General features: G+C 38.3%; 1 protein-coding gene across 3 annotated transcripts; it reads left to right on the top strand.

Moving 5' to 3' along the window:
* Positions 1 to 8,020: 8,020 nt before the first annotated feature.
* On the top strand, positions 8,021 to 13,910 carry SLITRK4 (SLIT and NTRK like family member 4). Of its 3 annotated transcripts, none has more exons than XM_088465859.1 (3): positions 8,028 to 8,089; positions 8,585 to 9,271; positions 10,169 to 13,910. In XM_088465859.1, exon 3 carries the CDS (start codon positions 10,169 to 10,171, stop codon positions 12,716 to 12,718), a length of 2,550 nt encoding a protein of 849 aa, XP_088321985.1. In that variant the 5' UTR covers positions 8,028 to 8,089; positions 8,585 to 9,271; the 3' UTR covers positions 12,719 to 13,910. The 3 variants fall into 3 exon arrangements, with proteins under 3 accessions (XP_088321984.1, XP_088321985.1, XP_088321986.1); XM_088465860.1 differs by having other exon boundaries at positions 8,585 to 9,293; XM_088465858.1 differs by lacking the exon at positions 8,585 to 9,271 and having other exon boundaries at positions 8,021 to 8,089.
* Positions 13,911 to 24,403: the final 10,493 nt, after the last annotated feature.

The following is a 24,403-nucleotide window of genomic DNA, read 5'->3' as shown; positions in this document are numbered from 1 at the left end:
CTGCGATCAAGATTATGTAAGGCTAGTTATGAAACTTAGTGGGATAGGGGATAAAGTGTGTGTATCAAGTGAAGTAGACATAGATCACAACAAAGCTTTGACTAGCATATTGCTTCCTCGGTTCACAATGATTTGCTGCCTAGCACTGTGTATTGCTCAGATTTTAATACTGTTCTTTAGTGAGTAGCTATAAAAATCTTTGAAGTTACAGTTAATGCATTATTAACGTGAGACATAAAGTACTGATTCAATGTTCTCTATATATGCATCAAAAGAATATTAGTCACTTTGTGTTAGTTAAGAGAAATACACACTTTTTTATATCGGTTGTTATTGATATAACCTGTTTTAAGGTAAAAAAAATAGACATATTGAGAGATATTTTCAAAGATATCTCAATATTGTGCATTCAGTTTGTGGCTGTTTAATACAGGCATTCAGGAACGATTATCATTTTGTCAACATTTGGATAATCTTAAATTATGCATGGATTCCTGATTGACAAGCATGTATTGTGGCAGGCTGAAATATTAGGGTTTTGGTCGTTTAGGATTTGTCTTATCTCATTGTGATGTATTAACCGCAAAATTGAGGTCAAACCTCTAAAAACTGCAGTTTTCGGTAGTTTGCAGCAATCCCCATATGCATTAAAGTGGTTTGCAGTGGATATTGGTAATAGCTGCACCAGCCTGCAGGCACTGCAGTGCTCATAGAAGTCTATGGGCTGTGATGTGCCAGTATTCCCCATGCTCCGGAAAACTAAACTTTCCAGAACTTGTGCCCGATAGGCAACTATAGAAGCCAATGGGATTATTTACACGAATTTCCCTCTGAACCCCCGACTTGGACATGTGCAGGCTGACGGTTGCACATATTCAGTAGATATCCCAGGTCATAAACCTTGAAGTCCTCACGACACAAGGGATGGCATTAATCGTCAGAGCTATCCTCTGCATTTTTAATCTCAATTATCTATGCATACAGCATTAATAAACAGCTATGTATGTGATAAGTGGTGGTATTTATCGCATGCAATGTGCGTTGCATGATACTTCCCACCCTATAGATGTGTCCTTTTACACCTTTCCTTTTTTGCTTCATTTGGCACGAGATGCTTAACACGGCTAAGTCAATCAACCATGAGTAGCGATTGGATAAGTTCCCAATTTTTTTTTGCTGCAAAATAATTTTTATAAAGTAACAGATTAAAGTAGTAAGTTTTAAGAAAAATCACAAGACATGGCTAAACCGTAGAGTCCATGGCATGGAAAATTTGGCCAAATGGCTATATATAAGTATTATATCTGTTGGCTATATACTGTATAAGTATTTTTTCCAGACATCCAGAGTTACACAGGGAAGAAAATATAAAAGAGTATACCAGAAGCATGTGCCAGTCAAATGCTTAAACATTAATTAAATATACAATTAGATACATTGTGTCCCAATGATCAGAGTGCAAAACCATTTCTTCCTGTTTTGTGATAACATTCACCCATATTTAACCCAGCTTTGGGCACACATGGACTAGTGTGTCAAATTGAGAACTGCTGTGTCCAGAACAATATTTATATTGGAAGAATGGCAGTATATGAAGGTTAGGCAGATCCATGGAGACTGCAGGATAGCTGCAATATTGCACCTTTGTCTACTCACTACCTTTGTCTAGTTATTCTAATGACTTCATACTTAACTATTCTCCTAGCAGTTAAGACCAACTTCCTGGATCCCAACCACTTCTCCAGTGAAGTGGGCTGTCCAGGAGCTTGATTAAGTAATTTGCAGCATCATGGGGCCATGACTGGTATGCCACAGCAAAGTGGGGTTGTGATAACATGATTTCCAGACCACGCCACCTACTTATAAATTCCTCCTGGATTTCCCAGAAGGGAGAGGTTTATAGTAGGCATGCATGAATTACTTTCAAAGGGTATCAAGGCTGTACCTACCATCATAGCAGAAATTGTATATGCTTTAAGGAATTGAAGTAAAAGGAATTTGAACATTACTGGACAAGTAAAGAAAAAGTTTAGCAGAGGAGTAGAGTGTTTCAATGCTATGCTTACATACCACTCTACTATCTTCCATTCTTCTCTAAATGTAAGGCAGCATATGCAGGGGCAGTCGGCTGCCTCTCTGGCTGATGCAGTTGCCAAGTAGACTCTGGTACAGTGCAAGAGTCTACTGTGCATGTGTAGGTCTCAAGAAACATGGTGCTTGAGCCATGTTACTGGTCATTTCTTTATTGCACATGTGCAGATCTTTGGGAACATGAGGGTCAATTCATTTTCCCAGTAATTTCTGCAACGCAGGAGAAGTATAATATAATGGTGCAGGGTGTGCAGTGTGACCCCCCCTTGTGCACCACACACCATACACCCATTATAGATATGCCCATGAGCATGTAACATGGGGTGGGATGTGTTAAACCTTAGAGAGAGATGAATTGGACAAGTTGCCCATAGCAACCAATCAACATCTATCATTTTCTAGACTGCTGGCCTGAATCAGAGATGGTTGCAATGCTGATGCTTTCGCAAATGCCTTTTGTTTCTACTGCGCATGTGCCGTGATGAACTTGCAACTACGGTTGCAGACAGGATTTATTTGCAAAGAGATTGACAGTCATGGATCATTTGTACGTGGTAAAGAGGTTGGTGAATCAAACTCTGGCATGTCATGATTGTTTTGGGGGCATGTCACAGCCTGTATCTTTGATCCCATATGCAGTTATTAAGGCTCCGGCATCTTACTTCTGTTGGCCATTCTGCATGACCATACCTAGTTCTGTTGCCATTCTGCATGACCATAGGGTTACTCAGAAGTCTAATAATCGACCAATGATCATCCGATGGTTGCCACCTTGTATTCAAGTGGCGGATTTGTGAAAGTGGCGTCTCAATACAAATCCTGGCCACAAAATTTGCATATTTTCAGACAATACTATTGATGCCGGTTGCTCTTATGGATGGAAAAACAGTGGGCAGCATGGCTAGCTGCTGTAGGCCATACAGATCCTCACAGCAGCCCTACAGATATTCGCATTAGTATAAGCTAGTAAATCTAGCTTCCACAGCATAATGCCAGTACAGACACTTTATGTCTATCTCAGAATCAGGCCCATTGCACCCAAGATTTGGTCCATAGCATTAAAGTGTGGTTTTATGTACAGTATATGGCTGGGAAAAGGGTATCGGGGGGAGCAATATGTGTCAATTATAATACAGTAGATTCAAAATTGGCATTGAAGTCAATTTGGGTAATAGGCTACTTTTTGTCAAATATGCCCCTTTCAAATAAAGTTAAAACATGAAAAGATAAAACACTTGTCGGACCATATAATATTTTTCTGCTGCACAGTACTGTATATTTTTATTGCTCACAGCCAGATTACAGATGGAGTAGCCTTCAATTTGCATGTTGTGCCCTCTACCCTATGCTATAAATGTCAACACTACCATAAAAATGGAGTTTGAAGCTTAAAAAGAAGAAACTTGTTAGCAGAGGGGCCCATTTATTAAAAATTGCATTTGCAATGTGATCTGGGCATGATATTAGCACCCATGATTGCATTGTAAAATGAGATTACAGCACCCGGATACATAGGCAAACGCAGGGGAGGTTTCCATCTGCCTGGAAATCCCCCTCCCCAGCACATACCATGACCATAGTAGAAATAGTAATATAATAGAATTTTACTAGTGCTACATGTTCTTCTCAGTATCACAAATGAAATAATTAGCACCACATGTGGATCTTTTCACATGTATTAGCCAGTAATAAATAACCTGTGCACCAACTAGGAGATCTGGAAAACATGCACTGTTAGAGATGCACTGCTATATAGCCCAATATGTACATATATGTCCAGGGCAGTGCTAGGTTCTTCTGTTGCTCCTCCAGGCTCCCGGACTTGCTCCAATGCTCTGGAATGGTGCACACATCTAAAATAAATACATTCAGCTCAGGCAGGATGGCCTTACTGACACATCTAATGACTTACTGTGATCCTGTATATGCTGGAATTATGACACACAATACACATTGTATGACACATATTAAAGCTGGTTAAGTACCAATGCTGCTCTCTTCATGGACTGGCCACACACTCAAAAATCAAGCATTTGGAAACTCCCCTCAAGAAATCCTGCGTTTGCCACTGGGATGTTCTAAAGAGCACACACAGGGACAGGGGCTCTGTAAGTATCCCTTCCCAGTGATGTGCCGGGAGTGAAGTGACCGCATTAGCGGTCTCTTCACTCCTGTGCCAGGACTCCTGTGCATGCATTGTCTACAGACCACACATGTGTGGCGGCCATTGATGGGGGAGGAATCCATGGTATAGTGCATGCACAGTCTAGCTCTTCCCAGCTGGTATTGCAATGTATAGCCCTTAAGCTACAGTGGTATATGCTTGCTAATTTTCGGGGCATACATCATAACTATTGAATGATAAATGGGCCCCTAATATTATTTGAATCATCTGTAGAAAATGTTGTAAATGCAGTAACGGCTATAAAAAATGCTTTCTGTGTTTTTTTTTATTTGGTGCTTCAAAATTTTTCTGTACCTCCTGACCCATACCCTAAAGTTTTCTATGTCTAGCTTTGCCATTGTATGTTTTTTTTTTTTAATTCCAATGCTAGTGTAAATAGTGGATGATCTCTCACTCGCTATTCCTGTACTCTATCTAGGAGTCTGTGTTTTGGGGAAAATACAATTTTATTATTAAATAAATTCCAGTGGAAAAAAAAATAATATGTTATAGTAAAACTGGGAAACATGAGTACTAGAATAAATGCACAAATGTATTATTTTTTGCAAAAAAAAGATATTACCAGATGTAAACATTTTGAAATGTTATGTTTAAAACACTATTAAAACATGCCTGATTTTTGTAAATATCTCTAGCAATACGGGTATTTGCTTGCTGCAGAATCTATCTGCAGACTAGCCTTGATCATATCCCTACTCTGCAGCTAATGGAGAGTGACTGATGTAAAATATTTAGCACCAAATTGGATATTACTCGTAATTATTCACAGTTAAAATCTCTGTACCGATACCTGTGTGCAAACCAAGATTTTCCTGACAGCACACAGTATATGTTGCTCATTAAATTAGTAACAAGTGAATGTGATTGATAGAATCAATACAGGCGTGTTGTCTATTTTGCTATAAATAATGTTGACTATCTTGGTTAAAATGTACAGTAAACCTATTGTAGGCATTTAGAACAAAAAAATAAGTGCACAATGTTTATACTGATGCAGATCAAGCAGGGAAAATGCCTGCTATTCATTCTCTCTTGACTGCAATCCCACACGTTCAGGGCTGCAAAGAGTTACTTTGTATTCTATGCTTGTAAAGGCTGCCAATGAGACATGCTTAGGAGGGGCAAGGCGTAAATACTATCTATCCAGCATGACTCTGAGCATAACTGCTTGGAAGACCTGACACTAGGTGAGCGCTAGGTACAAGTGGCAGATTGTTAGGAAATACTGTAGCAAATAATTATTTATTTATTACTTTTATTGTATAGCGCAACATATTCCATTGCGCTTCACAATTGGAAACATTAATAGAACAAAACTGGGTAATAACAGACAGACATAGAAGTAGGAAGGCCCTGCTCGCAAACTTACAATCTATAATTCTTTTCTCTCCTTTGACATATCTTTATAAATGCTAGTGTTCAGGCCCTTCTCCCAAGGGGGGCCATTGGATCATCATAATAAAAAAGTACATTAGTATTAACACTTACTGTATATATCGCCAGCATATTCTGTGACACATTGTGTTTGGGAACAAAACAGGAATAAAATAAGCCGGGATAGGCAGACAAATAGGTCAGAGGGCACTGCTCACAAGCTAACAATCTAACAGGCATTACAACATTACAGGCTGCAGAGGGGGTCAGTGCAAAATACACTTTATCAGATATGAAGAAAAGATATGAGAGCAAATACATTTCTTTAAACTAAAATTTCTCATATGTATAAAATACTGTTCTAGGTGTGAGTGGCTGCAGTATGCTGTTCCCCGGGGCTTTACATGTTACAGACTTCTTTATATAGAGTATGTCTTATAAAGGCATCTATGAGGTGTGCAGAGGAACTGATGAATGTGGTCAGGATTTTACTTACACAGACAGACAGGCTCACAAAACAACAACTGCAGTAAAATCCATTCAAGTTAACCCTTCCCCCCACAGTTAATAGAACGTGCCCTGCTCTCTGCTCCACAGAAATGTTTGACAGGCAGGAGAGGGAAAAAAACTGATTTTCTCCTGTTAAACCACATTACTTTCACAGTCTTCACTTACCTAATTTACTTTCACAACTGCCTTAACCCCTTTACCTCATGTGCCACTTAAACCATCACTTTTAAAAATGACTTTTAAATTAAGTGCATCACTGCCACAGGTTTAACCCTTCTCTCCCATAACCTTTTTAAATTTGACCTATTCCCTTCCTATCCCCACTATCTTCTCCTTGGAACAAATATATTTGCTTCTTGTCTCATAATCTGCCATGCAAATCACTTAATTCTCTGTTTTAGAATTTACCTGTGCTAATACAAACCCCCTGCACTTTCTGTCCTTACCGTTTCCTTCCAACTGGCTTTAATCACTTCTGTTCTCCCAGTCCTTCTACATGCTTGGTCACTTTGCTTGTCTTTAGTGGAGAGTAAACATATTCATTCCCACTAGGCAGCAAAATGGGATTTTATAATAGCACTGTGGATGTTTGAATTATATTGTTTTTTTTTACCCTTTACATATCAGTATAGGCAGTGAACTAAAGTGGCCAGATCTTAAATAATGTTTACCAATCGATTTAAAAACATGAAATCATCTGGCATTTTACCATAAGGATAGAAAACACCTAGTATTCAAATAAAGCTGCAAATACTGTTTTACACTATGCAAAAAATAGCAATTACTGTATGTTCATTGGTTTCCGATAGTTTAAAATATCTGTAATCATATTGTGGTTTTTAGGAATATTTTAAATCATAGTGTAGAAATATACAACAGTCATATTGGATACGAAAAGCATCTTCAGGAGCAAAATAGGTAGTTTATTGTGTTATACTATATTTAGTGGACTTGCATATATAATTTATTTATTTTAAAATAAAAATTGTGCTAACGTTTTTACAATAAAAGGAATGATTGCAACATGAATGTATTTTATCTGTAAAAAATATCAAAAGACATGTGCACCTTTCTGTTATTGCCTTCTTCACACAGCAGTGGTACTATGTTCTTATTATTCAGATGGAATAAGAGCTTGTTGCAGATCTGTCAGGCTCAACGTTTTAAATATTGCATCAATTCCTTTGCTTTAATGGCAATGCCAGGACTATAAGAGAGCTAAGGTGCCATGTTTTGGCTACATTCGCTTTTACAGGATCTCATTACATATTATAACAAGAAGCTTGTGCTAGACACACGTCATAGATCACTAAGAACATTTGGTGTAAGAGACAGGCACCCACACTATGCTAAAAAAAATACCCAAAATACCTTTACCCACCACAGTCCTGCACATTGCTTTACTGGAAAGGATGTGGTCCCTATACACCTGCCTGGCCAAGCACAGTAGGGGGAGTTCCAGGCCAGTTCTGGCTCCTTGATCCCAATAAACTCAACGGCATCATGACATCAATAAAGATTGATCTAAACACTCTTTATTGATCTAGTGGGTCTGTGGAGGTGTCTTTATCCAGGAATAGCAGCAATATACTGTATATTTTTTTTGCATTATGTATTCTGCTCTGGAGGGCATGCCTCTTAAAGGCTTTCCAAATTACCTGTAGTTGCTGCATGTGTGCCTGTGTGTATTTATTTATTGAAAGAGATCGATTGATATGTGTTGAGATTGTGTGCTGTGTGTGAATGTATACTGTGTGTGTGTGTGACAGAGAGGGAGAGGAGAGGGGGAGAGAGGGAGAAGAGGAAAGGAGGGGGGGGGTGATAGGAAGGCAGAGAGAGCGTGAGGAGCAGAGAGAAGTCCAGATCTCTTGGAGACAATCAGAAAATGCTGAACATTTCCATTTCCTTACATGGATCCGGATTTTAAAGGTAGGCAAACAGACCTGAAAAAGGGAATGTGAATCTTGTTTTGTTCCCTAGCATCATTTAGCAGAGGGGGAGGAAAAAATGTTGATCGGTTACACTTATACCCTACCATCATTATGCAAGGTGATATCCTTCTTTCCAAGTCGTATTTCTTAGCCAGACAAAATCTTGCATTTCCATCAAGTGGCTTTTTTGTGTTTATTGTATTCATTTATTTGTGCTAATTAATGCATGCATTCTCTTCTTCTAATGGATCGATGCAGATTAATATAATGGTCATGTATTGCAAAGAAAAAAATAAAATCGCATTTGGAAAATCTGATGGCATTAAAAGGAGTTTCTAGAATAGATCCTCTGGTGATCTCTGTACAGCTAACAGCATGCATTTTAGGAAAATCCCCCAAAATAGTTGTGTTGTGCTTTCCTGTGCTCAGCTGTGTGTGACTGCTATATTTCTGAGTCCAAGGCTTCAAAATGGCATTTCTTGTCTGTGTTTAGAAGCTGAAGGGTTACTTGGTGGATTCTCTTTGTGACTGATCGGTGGAAAAGGGATCTGTCCTCCATCGGCAGCAAATGATCTTCCCCTCCCTCCTCCCTCCCGTAACCACCAGACACATCCAGCAGCTATCTGACTGGAGAGACCCTCTCTCTCCCTGAGCCTGACACTCGCCACCAGCAAGCATTATCCCATGGAAACACAGCTGACTCGGAGGCAAGAGCTTTATTTACGCTGTGAGCCCCTTTGATGCAGCTCCTGAGACCCCCTCCCGTAATCCCCCTGCACTCCCATCACACAGTGGACTCCCCTTTGCAGCTCAGACACGAGAGACACCGCAAGTTGGACCTTCACCAGACCCCTTCTTCATCCAGCCTCATCTCCCTCCATGGGTAACACTTAATGTATTCAATGCTACCTGTTCCTAATTAGGGATCTGCAGCTGCTGGATGAGGATAGATTTCTCAGTATTGTTTCCCATCGCGTTGGCAGAAAGGGACTTCTACACTTTAGCCTGGATGATCCGTGTCTGGGTATCCCTCTCTCCAACTGCCCTGGCTCATCTTCTGGAGGAGATATCTGATTGAGCACAAGAGCACCCAGCAGGAGCAGGGACCATGCTGCGGCAAAGCATTGCGGTACTAATCAGTACTATCGCAAACCTCAGGCATTTGCCACTGATATCATAGGTACTGCTGGACCTAGCCTGGTGTATGTGCTCTCTTTCTTTTTCTTCTGTCTCTCCCTGCAATCTCTCTTACCTACTTTCTCATCTTAAATAATGTGGAGACAGCATGTGCTATCTGTGAGGCTGTGTGATAGAGGATTGGTTTTGTGTGGAGAGAGATAACATTTAGCAGGTTGCTGTGATGTAAATGGAGAGATAGCTGGGATGTATATACGTAGAATATTGTGCATTGCACTTGGAAGTTTAGTTAGCTGGTACCCAAGGAACATATAATACATGAGATACACAAGTGGACTTTAAAAAAAAAAAAAAAAATCCTGCTTACAACCTTTCTATTGCATGTATGGATGTCAGATGTCATGTATTTTAGTTTTCATAAGATGTGTTAGATGTTTTATTACAATGATTGCATTATATATATGTATATATATATATATATATATATATATATATAAATGTGCGTGTGTGTTGGTCTGCAGAACAGACTACTGTTGCTATACAAATGAAGTAATACATGGGATCATAATACACTGTAAATCTGCATACAGGTATGATTGTTCTGTCATACGTACTTCTGTAAAGAATTTCTATAAATAATGTACTCACATTTATTAGGTTCTAATATGAGTTATGGATCTAGATGGAATATAAGAGAGTGCTTAGAGAATCATTGATAGCTAATTTATTCTGCAGAGACACGAGACTAAAATATGTTATATGGCATAAATCACGTCTCAGATTTTATAGTGTGCATACAAAAATGGCATGAATGCAGTTTGCTAATATCTATGTATGTGCACACACTTACTCACTATAATATGTACATTCTATATATGCCTTAAAACATACTTATATAATAAATCACTGATATTAAGACAGTGTCTTTCTATTTGCTTAGATGAATTGCTCCAGCAGCCTGAGATCTTTTTATCACTGCCTGAAGATGTTTGTGTGGCTTTTCCTCTTCCTCTCCACCCCAATCTCCTCCACCAACCCGGACTCAGAACTGACCCTGGAGATCTGCAACGTCTGCTCTTGTCTGTCAGTAGAAAATGTGCTATATGTCAACTGTGAAAAGGTGACAGTGTACAGACCAAACCAGCTGAGACCCCCCCAGTCTAATTTCTATCACTTGAACTTTCAAAACAATCTTTTGATCATTCTGTACCCAAACACTTTCCTTAATTTCACACATGCCATGTCCCTGCAGTTGGGCAATAACAAACTGCAGAGTATAGAGGGAGGAGCTTTCCAGGGGCTTAGTGCTTTAAAACAGTTGCACTTGAACAACAATGAATTGAAGAGCCTAAGGGCTGACACTTTCCTGGGCATAGAGAACTTGGAATATCTCCAGGCTGACTACAATTTAATCAAGTATATTGAGCGGGGAGCCTTCAATAAACTACACAAGCTGAAAGTTCTCATTCTAAATGACAATTTGGTTTCTTCTCTCCCTGATAACATATTTAGATTTGCCTCCTTGACTCATTTGGACATTAGAGGAAATAGAATCCAGAAGATGCCATACATAGGTGTTCTGGAGCATATTGGGCGGGTGGTGGAGCTGCAGCTGGAAGATAATCCTTGGAATTGTACATGTGATTTGTTGCCTCTAAAAGCTTGGCTGGAGAACATGCCATATAATATCTACATTGGAGAGGCTATTTGTGAAACACCGAGCGATCTGTATGGAAGGTTATTAAAAGAAACTAATAAACAAGAATTATGCTCTATGGGGACTGGTAGTGATTTTGATGTACGGATATTGCCTCCATCCATGGAGACAACATTTACCACACCTGGGAGTCATACTGCTCAAACATCACTAAATCGGCTGGCAACTAAGCCACCTAAAACCACCAATCCATCTAAAAACTCTGGAATAGTGTCTGGCAAATCTGTGTCTAACCAAAGCCTAAGCCAGATAGTATCATTTCAAACCAGAGTACCACCTTTTTTTCCTTGTCCATCACCCTGTGTATGTAAAACCCATCCTTCTGATTTGGGATTGAGTGTTAATTGTCAAGAAAGGACTTTAGAGTCATTGGCTGAGCTGGTACCTAAACCTTTAAATGCAAAAAAACTGCATGTCAATGGGAATTATATCAAACAGGTGGATCAGGCAGACTTTGCTGAGTTTGAAGGTCTGGATCTGCTTCATTTAGGGAGCAATCAATTAACCTCAATTCAAGGAAATGTGTTCTGCAATCTTACAAATTTAAGGAGGCTTTATCTCAATGGGAACCAAATTGAGCGTCTGAGTCCTGAGATGTTTACTGGTTTGCACAACCTGCAGTACCTTTATCTGGAATACAATGTAATAAGGGAAATTTTGGGAGGGACCTTTGAATCCATGCCAAACCTTCAACTGCTGTATTTAAATAACAACCTCTTGAGAAGCCTGCCAGCTTACATTTTTTCTGGTGTGCCCCTGGCCAGGCTTAATATAAGGAATAACCATTTCATGTATTTGCCTGTAAGTGGCGTCCTTGACCAGCTTAGATCTCTAACGCAGATTGATCTGCAAGGAAACCCGTGGGACTGCACTTGTGATTTAGTTGCTCTGAAGCTCTGGCTTGAGAAACTGAGCGAAGGTATTGTCATTAAAGAGGTCAAATGTGAGACACCTGTACAGTTTGCAAACATTGAGCTGAGATCACTGAAAAATGAAATTCTGTGCCCCAAGCTAATAAACAAGCTAACCACACTGTACACAAGTCCCATTCCTGCAATCACTTTAACAACTCCTTTGGGCCCTATAAAAAGCCCACCTGGTGGACCTGTACCTTTGTCTATTTTAATACTTAGTATTTTAGTAGTGCTCATATTAACAGTTTTTGTGGCATTTTGCCTTCTTGTTTTTGTCTTGAGACGTAATAAAAAACCTGCAGTAAAGCATGAAGGTATTGGGAGTCAAGAGTGCAGTTCTATGCAGCTCCAGCTACGGAAGCATGACCAGAAAGCCCTTAAGATGGATGGAATATCTGCAGAGACCTTTTTTCCACAAACCATTGAACAGATGAGTCACACATGTGGTCTTAAGGACTCTGAGTTGGGCTTTTCATTTGCTGATCACCAAGGGCAAAAGATGGTCCTCAGGAACATGACTGACAAGGATAAAGATCTATTGCATGGGGATTCTAGAAAAAGACTTAGCACAATTGATGAGCTGGATGAATTTTTCCCGGGAAGAGACTCAAATTTATTTATCCAGAATTTTTTAGAAAGTAAAAAAGAATATAATAGCATAGGAGTGAGTGGCTTTGAGATACACTATCCAGAAAAGCTACAAGATAAAAAATGCAAGAAATCTCTAATAGGTGGGAATCACAGTAAGATTGTAGTAGAGCAGAGAAAGAGTGAATACTTTGAACTCAAAGCCAAACTTCAAGGCACGCCTGATTACTTACAAGTCCTTGAAGAACAAACAGCACTGAGCAAAATGTAGGTCATGCAAAGTAAACTGTACTAGAGACAATAATTACATGATGAAAAGTGCCTTTGTAGACTTTAAACTTCCAAATATTATCTATATAGGCATAGATGCAGGTGATATCTAGAGTGTCCAGTTGCTTATGGTTGCATATGTTGAAGAAATTCCTTTGTAAGTTCTCATTTTTCAGAACATCTTCTTTCTGGAACTCTCGGATTGCACCAGACACTATTGCCAAAGGGATACTTTGTTATTATGACAAACATAATTAACCTCAACCAGAGAGGCATCTACTGTATATTTTCTACCCAAATGCAAAACGTCTGTCTCCCTGTGATTCGTTATTGCGACAAAAACTGTTACCAGTGAAGGTATCTCCACTTATGTCTACTTACAAATGGATAAAGCTGGTGAAAATGTTTGAGTTATTGTCTAAAGTCTAAACACTGTTTAAAAAATATATAATTTCAGACAAGTCAAAAGCATGCAAAGGAACACCAGTTTCTTTAACAGTAACATTTCTGATAACCTTAAACAAGATAACAAGGAAAAAATGTTAAAATGTGCAAGTGCATAAACCATTGATTACAATTCTATGAAAGTAAATTCAGTCACTTGAACCGTACCTGTCTACACCTTAAAAATTGAATATATATCACATTTATTTAACAAGATATTTTCTTCTGCAAAATGTGAATTGAGTTAAGCTTATATATAAAAAGATAAAATATGGTTATTTGCAATCAAATGGGTTGCATTGATTTTCTTGATATGCTTGCTATGTAAGCGGGGTATAAAGTATTTTTTTAAATAGAAAACAAAATTCATATATATGAAATACTTTGTATACTAAATAGAAATTATATGTACTCCTTAATATGTATTTAAATGCCTGACTTGTTTCTGTGATCACAATGCATTAATCTTTAAAAGTTAAACATTGAGATATACCAAACTGATACAGGAAATGGTTGATGTGTAAACATGACTTGATATAATGTGATCAGGTAAAAAATAAAGGTTGTCCACATACATTCTTGTGAATTCTAAAATTCTATTGCTTTTTATTTCACTATTGTTTCCATTTACCTAGAGATCGGCCTCTTACAATGTACAGAATCAAATTTTAACCATTTTAGCAACAACAGTAATGATAAATTCATGGAAAGGGCACAAATTTATTTCCTTTCTTGTGATCTTTGCTTATTAGCAGATTACCTTTAATTATCTGTTGAGGTATTAATACATCACTATATCTCTATTATGCAAAAAATGTTTGTTATTACGTATATGTATGATTTGGTGAATGTGTTTACACTGTTTCTCGGTGATAAATAAGGTTAAACATGTATATTATAATATGCTATTCTGTCTGTTATGTGTTCTAAAATACTATGAAAGAAGTGTTTGCAGTATTAGGTAATTGTATATAATAGATCTGTATCTGATACCTTTATATAGAACTTCTAAAATAAGGCACATGCATCATCGGCATCCCATTAGCTGCTCAACTACATGTCCGAAGCTTGTCAGATAGTTGGCGGGACACACAAATGCAAACACAAATACACACACACACACACACACACAAAAAGGACTTCAGTTTAGAATTGCATCATATACACTTGAAATAAAATAAGCACCATATGATTATTTTATTTTTGCTTGTTTAGTTGCTTCCAAAGAAACGGAAATTTGAAGAGCAAGCATGCATTTATCATTCACTTACTTTAAAAAAAGAAAACAATGACAAGATTTTTACATTGCTTAAATTCTATTCCATTGTCAGTAGTGCAGTAAATTGACTGAGGGGATGGGGAAGGGAGGGGGGGGACACTGTGCAATAATTACCTTCCTTTTAAATGATGCAAGCGGATTGGGAGCTGTAACTGGGATACAGTGTCTGTATTAGCTAATCTGAATGTTATATGAGTTTTATGTTTCTGCAAGGCCTCTTATAATTGTGTTGTTTCTTTGCCAAAATGTACTGCATGTTCACTACTTGATTTTCAGTAAGCACTTCCAGTGGTGCTTATTCTGGGCTTGTTACTATGAATTAACATTATCAATACTGCATGGGAAAATCAAACCTCTCAACTGTCACACTAGAGCCAAATCTTTATTTTCTGCTTTGCATTTGTGTGTCTGGTATTTAAAGCTATAAAAGTAAATTCTTAATTCCAGTGGTAATTTAGGGCAACAAGGATTGGAGTAAATTATTCATTTTGTGACATGGTGGCAGAGTGGTCAGCTTTGTTGCCCTATTTTCTAAATGAAATTAGAACAACCATATTTTCAGAGTTTTAGTTGTGATCACTAGGTTTTCTGTCATGCTAATCTGTATCTATATTAGGAAACTGTAACAAATGGATATATTTAATGTAATATGGTAAATATACCAGTGAATAAAAGTTCACTTTAGTATGTCCAGCTTGTACTTTCAGTATAATGTTCCTTGAGAACTAGGGACATCACTGATGCACATCACTGAGGCATGAGGTACAAAGTCACTGGCACTTATTGAATTGATAGGCCAGTACCTATGTTGCTATTGTGTATGTATGACAGATACACTTTAAGCTTTAATACAATGCTCAAATCATTTTATTATCCAATGGTACAGATGCAGTATGTTTCCATTCCATGCATAAGGTATAACAATCCAATTATTCTTTTTGGATGAATGTTGTCAATGCATTCTGCAGAGTTACAATATAGAGCATATAGCATATAGTGAATTTTATATATTGTACAATGTAATAGCTGGAACATTCAAGTTAAGGCAGTGATGCTTTACAAGGGTGACAATGGAGTACCAGCTTACAAAATTGACCATTCAATGACAGGTTTTTATAGGTAACTGTCTCCTTTAGATTCCGAAAAATCACCACTGGACTGAGACATTGTTAAAGGGAAACTGTAGTGAGGATAAAAGGTTTGGAATAAAAAACAATTAATGACATTTGGATGATGGCTTTTTCTGTGCCTCCTTAGGGGGGTATTAAGTCATCCATGTGCCAGGAGGCTTTTGCTGCCACCAGTGGTGTGTTTAGGAGATCGCCAATATCAGTATCAAAATAAACCCCCGAAGGTAGAAACTAATGGCATCTCTGTTGGCCTTCCCATTTTCATTGCCTAAGGGGATGAGGCAACTTGTGTGCTTTTCAAGAACACTAAACAGTATAAAATAATAATGTTTTATAAATCCCTCTCTTACCATATATATATATATGGCCTTGGTCATTATTGTACATAAATTACAGCGGAAACATAGTGTATGTGTTTAAACATAATAATAAAAAAAGAAACAAAGCACAAAAGTAAAATAAATAAATATACAACATAAAGTATGTCAAATAGCAGAGGAAAATATAAACTACCTCCTAATAGAAAAAAAAATGTATCCACTCACATAATAGTGGTTTTAACACTTCAGACAATGTCACCATGTTACAGAGTTCCTCTGAATACGGTCTATTTAGCTCTCAGTGGTTATTGTTGGATTATTAAATTTTATTGACCGTCATTATATTTTCTTTATTCCTGTGCAATAGGTTACATGACTATTAGTTCTCTTTTGTGGGTAGGACATGCAGCCCTATTTTATTCTTACTGTATATGGATCTGCTATACATTCCTGTGTAGCCAGATTTGAACTGGGCAAGTACAAAATAACTATTAGCTTTCAGATCATTTAAATGTAGATAGTAGAGCAGAAATCAGCTCAACCAAATCATATATGCAATTGCAGTGGTGGAGCTACAGGTGGTGTGGCCACAAGGGTGGTCCAAACATAAGAAGGGCCTGGCAATGCCAAGTTGCTTTTATGTTCTGCCCCTGTCATGGCCTCCACTTTTATCTCAAATGGTGCCACTTGTGTCCATGCATGTTCAGTGGTCCAGAGGCTCTAGTGGCATCTCTAGATGCTGCACTGTTCCACCCTTGTCCATTCTGTATGTAGGGAAGTTGGAATTGGGAGGTGCTAATTGTCCTTAATCGCAGTTTTAAGTAAAACAATGCATTTATTTAAAGTAAGAGATATTAATCTATAATAATATATTAGCAGGTCTTTTAATGTAAGATAAACAAGTGTTACGCACCATAACAAACACATTTATGGAACAGACACAATCACAATTCTGCAGAGTGTTTCCATCCAGTAATGTGTAGTGCTTAGAGTTTTTACAGTATGTGACCCATGACAGAAAGTAAGCAGTACTCATGCAGATTTGTCTTGAGGATGTTGTCGGAGGCAATTTGGGGCAGACTACATGGTGTCACTTCTCTGTTCCCTTGTGACCAGCTAAGATTTTTCAGCTGCACCAGTCTTATTCAGTAACGGTTGAGGCTGCAAGTTGATCAGTGATAAATAAAGCAGAGAATGAGATGGAGCTGACAGTACATAATGTAAACAAAAAAAAACTGGTGGGTCCTAAAGCAGCTAGGAGCTGGAGACCACAGGAAATATTTGGTGTTAAATCTCCATTTATTTTATTTATTGACAGTTATTTAAAAACCATTAGCATATGATGTTGGGCTGTACAATTGATTTGAAACATAGCACACACATCTAACTAATGTTTTTAATTTAATGTATATATTGGCTGAAGGTCCTATAGAAATTTTCTACAGTATACAGATACAGGATCACCAAGAGCAGTGATAGGCTCGAGTATAGGGGGAGGGGGCATAGTCAAATTGAGTAGGTGTGGCCACACTCCCTCAGGGCCCTCCTGGACCCTCCACAACCCAGCACACAGCAGTGTATGCTGGATGGGGCTAGAGATTGCATCCACTGAGCAACAGCAGTCTCTCTCTCCCTGCCTGATGCACTACTGACTCGGCCCCCTCAGGGTCCCTCCAGCTGGCACAGGACCAATTAAGTAGTACCTGCTTTCCCCTGGCCCATCTTGGTGCCCCCATACAGATATCCTCTACTCTAACAAGACCAGGCAAACATTTTGGAGGTGTAGCTTTAGTCTCCCCACTTTATGGCCAAAAAGTTCCCCTTTGTAAAAGCCTGGGAGTATGTTTTTGCATTCTGTAGATTCACACTACATCAATTCAGGGGGTAGGTTTATTAAAAATGAAAAGTGAGGGTGTTGCCCATAGCAACCAATGAGATTGTGTCTTTCATTTTCTATAATGCAATATAGAAATAATAGCTAGAATTTGATTGCTTACTATGGGCATCAGCACCAATTTAATTTTTAAAAGCTTTAGTAAATCTATCCCTAGGTGTCTATATTGTCAATTGATGGCTTATATTCAAATCTGTAACTGTGCCCTATATAGAGCTGTATTGTTTATTGCCAGTATTAGTTTTTAAATGAAATTTACAGCAATGGAGCAGATTAACCAAAGATCCAATAGTGTAGGCCGCATATGTCCCCATAGTGTAGTGGCCATTTCCCCATCAGGTCCTGGCCATGCCTAAGTTCATAAAATGTCTTGATTCAAAGACCTGCAAACTTATATGGGGTATAAAAACAATCAGTATCGATGTTGTGTTTATGGAACTAAATCACAAATTTACTAACAGACAATTCTTGATTTTTTTTTTTTTATTATTAGTAAATGTGTGATGTAGCCCCAGAAAATCAACATCAATTTTGATCAATTTTTATAGATTTTAAATCGATCGAAATTGATTAAAATCGACCATTTGTAAATATAACCCTATGAGCATAAAACATAATATTTTCGCATATCTGTTTAAAATATACTGTGGTGGTTGGAAGTTTAAAAATGTTAAAATAAGTATAAACAAACAAACTAGTTATTTGTCATAATTATATGTAAAAATGAAGAGGTGCTATTAGCTTGATCGGTAGGTACTATTTTTTAGTTATTTCTGTCAGGCAGAACATAGCAGCAAGTTTAGTTCTGCCTAAGCAACACACAAGGGTTTTAATTAGATGGACAGTGTTGAATTGCTGTTCTAGTTGTAATTGATGAACCAATGCATTTTCTCCCCCTCTCTTCCCAATGCTAAATGTGAGACTAGTACCATCGGCAATGTCAGACTCTGGTAAGCCTGAAATGGAACCTGTATTATATTACACACAACACACTCTCATCCAGAATCATTCTTTTTTTCTGTACAAGTAATAATTTAATGATGATAAATTTGAATAATCCACAGTATTCTGCATTGTCCACTTTCCTTTATATGGCTAACAATAAGAGAATAAGCTATGAACAGTCCCTCATTTATAATTTATTATGTGGATACAATAGTTTTTTTTTCTTTTCAACTTAATTAAAAGAGCTACTGGATCATATTTACCAATGTGTATGCTGCCACAATGTATCTGCTGCTGACAGTCACCTTATCCTGTAAAGTATTTAATTCAAGCTAATAAAATGTACATTGTGTAATAGACAGATACATTTCCAGGCATGCCCTAAGCTGTTGGTTGAGAGCGTCTAATTTAACCAATGATTAACGCTAGAGTGAGAGTTCACTTTTCAAAATAGACACTTCAAGTGAAAAATTATACAGAACACATTTAGAGGAAAAAAATAAACACGTTCACAAAGGTTCACTTATACTTTAACCCCTTCCTGTCTACCCCTAATACATCTACATCCTGTGACACTCCGTATTACCTCAACAGTCAGATATAACAGTGTTCAGTGTGAGATCTGTGTGCCTAATATATACGGTAGAAATATATCTTTTGTTTGCTATGTTAACTCAATGACATCCTTGTAATCTTGCCAGGAATTCCTCCATAGCAGGACATTTATGACAAGCACCGCATGTGAACTACAAAGTATCTTGTTTTTGAACATGTGTGAAGTAAATGTCTGATTCAGAGATGTACACAAACCGGATGCTTTGCATACAACTCTGATATTTTGGGGTCTGCGCATGTGCAGAATGGGTCCTGTGATCTCACTCGCAGATCCCCCAAGCCGAAGCATGATTGACATGCTGTGGTGATTGTGGGGTGGAGCCTGGCCAGTATTCCCAGAAATGGGGGTGTATCATCCCTGTTTCCCAGGAGGGGCGAGGCCAGGGTCTGCATCAGTGGACACAGATTTTCTGGCCTCACAGGCTTCTAGGAACCGGCCACGCTGAGTGCTTCCTTGCAGCTGTGCTATACCAACCATCTCTGAATCAGTATGATATCGAGTCCATGGAATGCTCCTCTTCACCATTCTCAGCAGTCATCCCCACAAAAGTAAAAGTATTCTTCCATGTGCAACAATTTAGCAAAATCTCCAGAGATGCCCTGCGCAAAAGTGTAAACTTTTCATCAACACCCTGCCTTCCTACCATTTTAATACCACCCCATTTGTTCTCCTATCCTACAGATTTTGCAGAAACTTGCTTTGCATTTATGTATAACAAATATCTCCTATTGCCTATTATCACTCTTATCCACGATCGTATTCCTAACTCACACTTGCTAACATTTTAATGGCCCCCTCCAGTAGAGATGAGAGGTACAAGGGGCATGGTGCCATGATATGTGGTTCCGTCTATATTGTACAATGTATTATTTATGGCAATACGCACTGGGGAGGGGGAGGGGACAATACTTATTTGAAAAAAAATGTGCTTTGCTTAGTTTCTGAGTATTAGATAATAGGGGGCTAACACCACGCTCAGACCACAAAAAAGTGACCACCTTACACTTCCAAAGCTTCTAGGAAGCGTATTGGGTACACTCATTATACCCACAAAGAATACATGCAAAAGAGAAAAGGGGGCTTCCTGCACAATTTAAGTGTGAGTAATGAATTCACATAGCGTCAATAAATTATATTCAAAGTATTGCATTTTTATTTGAAAAAAAAGGGGTGGAGTCAATGCCATAGCAAAACAGTAATATACAATCAATTAATAACTAGTACTAGTAAAACACTAAAAAACTAAATATCTAGTACCAGTATACCACATATATTATACACACAACATATAACTGATACAACAAATTGAAGAAAAAATATAGCAATGTGCAGAAAAGTGCTAAGGAAGCGAATTAGCCGCTGCACAAAAAAATCCTTATGTAGGGATTTAATTTAATGGAATACTGATGTCAATTCTTATTGATATTCAGAAAAAGTTGCTGTGTTAAATCCAAGTCCACATCAGAAATGTTCCATGTAGGGGGAAAAACACAGATTGGTGCTATGCTCTACTTCAGGTTCCTTAAAAAATATCAGCCTCCCAACTTCAAATCTGGAGTATTCAAAGGGTTACCTTTCCTGGAGTATTTTCTTTCTTGTTAAGTAGGGGGGGAATGGCACAGATGTAGGGTCTGCGCAAGACTCCGTTCTTCTCAGTTCGACGTTTCACCCTAAGAAGGGCTTCCTCAGGAACAAATGGAAGCCAACTTTGCATGAAATATTTAATGCTACATATGAACTTTGAGTTAACATATTATACAGCCCCTCTGAAATACAAATACATAAATAATGTTGGGGGCCTTTGTTTACTACAAGAAGTAGCATACTCCTATAAAAAATAATAAGCATATTTACAGTCACCTTGTAGTTGTATGACCTTTATTATTGCATCCAACCTGCAGCATTGTGTTTTCATACTTCTAATAATGTTATAATTTGTATTTAACTAATATAATTTCCTAATTCATCATCATTATTGAGCACAGATTTTTAATGTGGCAAGTATGCACTAAATCCTTAGCAACCAGTCTGCAATTACCTTTTATCTGTCTAGTGCTAAGTAATGAAAACAAATGTCTGATCTCTTGCTATGAATATAGTGCAAACTTCAATGAATCTTAGAAACCTGAACAATTATAATAACTAACGATAACTGATGGTAATTTACAAAGAGTAATTAATGCACACTATAAAAGGTCCTAGTTTTGCACACCCCCGCTCACTTCAATGAGCCCATCTACCCTCTGCTCTCAAATTAGAAAGCTTTTGTGTTCTATGTATATGATTTATTTTTAAGGTTTTTTTTGTTTTAACCTTCATGGTATAACTATTTTGTATCTTTATTTGTGAAGAATTACTTTTTATTCCATACTTCCTTTGCTACTGTATGGCTCTGATTATTATTTTTATGGCTAAGTATGATATGCTGGTCATTACAGGGTATAATGGTTGGCACAGATGGTTACATATTGGACACTGCTGCTTATTATATATTAAAAAGGGACATTTTATTGTTTGAGATGATATTTTGGGTGTAAAATGTTACTCACTAATGTGATACAGTTGTTCTATATTGATTAGGCTCCACAATTAACTGTTTATTTGATAGATCATTTTATTTTTCCATTTTGTATTGATTTGTATGCTCCGTGATACCACTGCTCTTATAATGCATGCTGAGATGTATGGAAACAATGTACTACTCATTGTTCCTGTTAATAGCTTAATGTTATTTAATGGCATCAGCAATCAGTTGGGGCAATTCCCCCATTTGCAAATGACTGTGTAAATATATCTGCAATGTATGGGGTTCACCAATTGCTGACTCCGACCAAAATGTGAGCGCAATCAGTAAATCAGGTTGTCCAACCTAAAAGGTTGAAAAGTAGAAACAAGTAGGGCATTTTATATAAATATGGATGCATAAAAACATACTAGTTAGCATCAACCTGCATTTAAAAACAATATCAAACTGATGTGAAATAGTTTTCATTGACAAAGTAACAATGAAAAGAAACAATGTTTATGCTTTTTTGTAGATTTTAGAGGGCCTGTGTTTTTGCAGTGTTACACATACTGTATGTGAACAGGTGCTCTTAGATGTAAATGTCTGCATGCCCTTAAAACTTTCCCTACCTAATTCCTCTTTAGGAGGTAGTTGGTATTTACGTGAAAAGCCGCTGATGACATCTCTCTGCCTTTGTGTTTGTGCCGCTGATCTCTGGGTCTCTGTAAGCCGCCTTAGAGAGACCCGGAGATCAGAGGTGCAAACACAGTTTTTAGGGCAAGCAAGCACTTCCATCTAAGAACATCTGTTCATATCCATGCATCACTGCAAAAATCCCAGCTCTTTAACATTTGCAAAAAAGCATAAACATTGTTCCTTTCATTGTTACTTTGTCAGTGAAAACTGTTTCACGTTATTTTGATATTGTTTTTAAATAGAGTTTGATGCTAACTAGTAAGTTTTTATGCTGCATGTTTATATAAAGTTAATTTGGCGCTCACTTTTAACCTTTCAACATTAACCCCTTACTGAGTAGTTGTATACAGATCACTAGTACGGTTTACTTTTTTCTTTATTATAGGCTGTCCAACATGTTGGATTTCACTTAGCAACTGGGGCTGTAGGTTGCTAGTGTATGATCCTTTCACGATTGGCAGATCTGTAATTTGCTGAAAATGATTTGCAAATCACTAAAAACTATCTGTAATGTATGGATGTTATCATAAAGCCTCATCAAATACATTACTTTGTTATCATCCACTAATGTGCAGCACAGACGGTGTAATGGTTAGCATTACTGCCTCACAGCAGGTCATGGGTTCAATTCCCACCATAGGCCTTACTGTGTGGAGTTTGCATATACCCCCTGTGCTTGCGTAGATTTCCTCCGGGTTCTCTGGTTTCCTTCCACACTCCAAAAATATACTGTCAGGCTAATTGGCTCCCACAGAATTAACCCTAGTGTGTATGTGGTCTAGATGTGGTAGGGAACATAGATTGTAAGCTCCACTGGGGCAGGGACGGATGTGAATAGCCAAATATTCTCTGTAAAGCGCTGCGGAATATGTGTGCATTATCTAAATAACTGGTAATAAATAATAAATATATAAATAATGTTGAGGTGCACATTGAGGAACATTTTCTTTTGTATTTTTCGCACTGTGCCTACTCCAGAATCTAGCACACACAAGTGTGAGCGATATTGAATCATACATTTTTCAGTCACATCTCCACTTACAATTGAGGAGCCTTAACTGGGCTTGAATGTGGCTTTCTCATATAGGTAAAGTTTAGTGAATATGTGTCTACGGTGATCTTTGCAGATATAGATGTAGAGTAATAAGTCTGTTTCCAGGCATATCATTTACAACAATGTTGATGACTAGTAGCAAACCAAGGGTCTCATTCAGACCCACTCGCAAGCACTTGAGCGCTCGCAAGCGGGTCGATGTTGGGCCCTGCGCACACGCAGCGGCCGCACTGCACTTGCGCAAGCCCCGGAGCGAGAGAGAAATTATCTCGCTCCGGGGCTCACTACAAAAGGGACGGCTGTCGATGGTGATCAACAGCTTGCCCCGTTTTGTAGGAGGGGTGGGAGGGATGGCTGAGCCATACGGAGGCGTTCCCGATGGAACACCTGCCATTTGGGGGCGGCCCCACTGACATCACTCGTGATGTCAGTGGTGAGCTGCCAGCTCTATTAGAGCCGAAAGCTCACTGGGGCTTGCGGCAGATGAGACAATACCACAAGGGTCTCGTCGCAAGCTCCGATGGTCGCGATGGTCTTGACCAATGTGGCCATCAACCTGGCCACCTTATACAGCTGTGGGTGGTCACCCACAGCCTAGTGAGTGGCTATGAGGCCGGCTCTTTTCACAGATGCAGCTGCCCTCATTCAGAGCGAGCACTCGCATTTTGCGAGCGGCTCTGAATGAGGTCCCAAGTGTACAGATAGAGACAGGTGGACTACAAACATGCATACAGGTGAATATATACATTTATTTTAGTGATTGCAAAGTGGGAGAATCTACAACCCATTAAAGTTTAACTCT

Source organism: Taudactylus pleione, unplaced genomic scaffold, assembly GCF_031769625.1.
Source record: "Taudactylus pleione unplaced genomic scaffold, aTauple2 ptg000064l, whole genome shotgun sequence".
Lineage (NCBI taxonomy): Eukaryota > Metazoa > Chordata > Amphibia > Anura > Myobatrachidae > Taudactylus > Taudactylus pleione.
The sequence above is the reverse complement of the archived record's forward strand: the minus strand, read 5'-3'. Positions and strand labels throughout refer to the sequence as shown.

Bases quoted from the DNA above. Each gene is read 5' to 3' on its own strand.
- SLITRK4 (XM_088465858.1), top strand. From the start codon at position 10,169: ATGAATTGCTCCAGCAGCCTGAGATCTTTTTATCACTGCCTGAAGATG.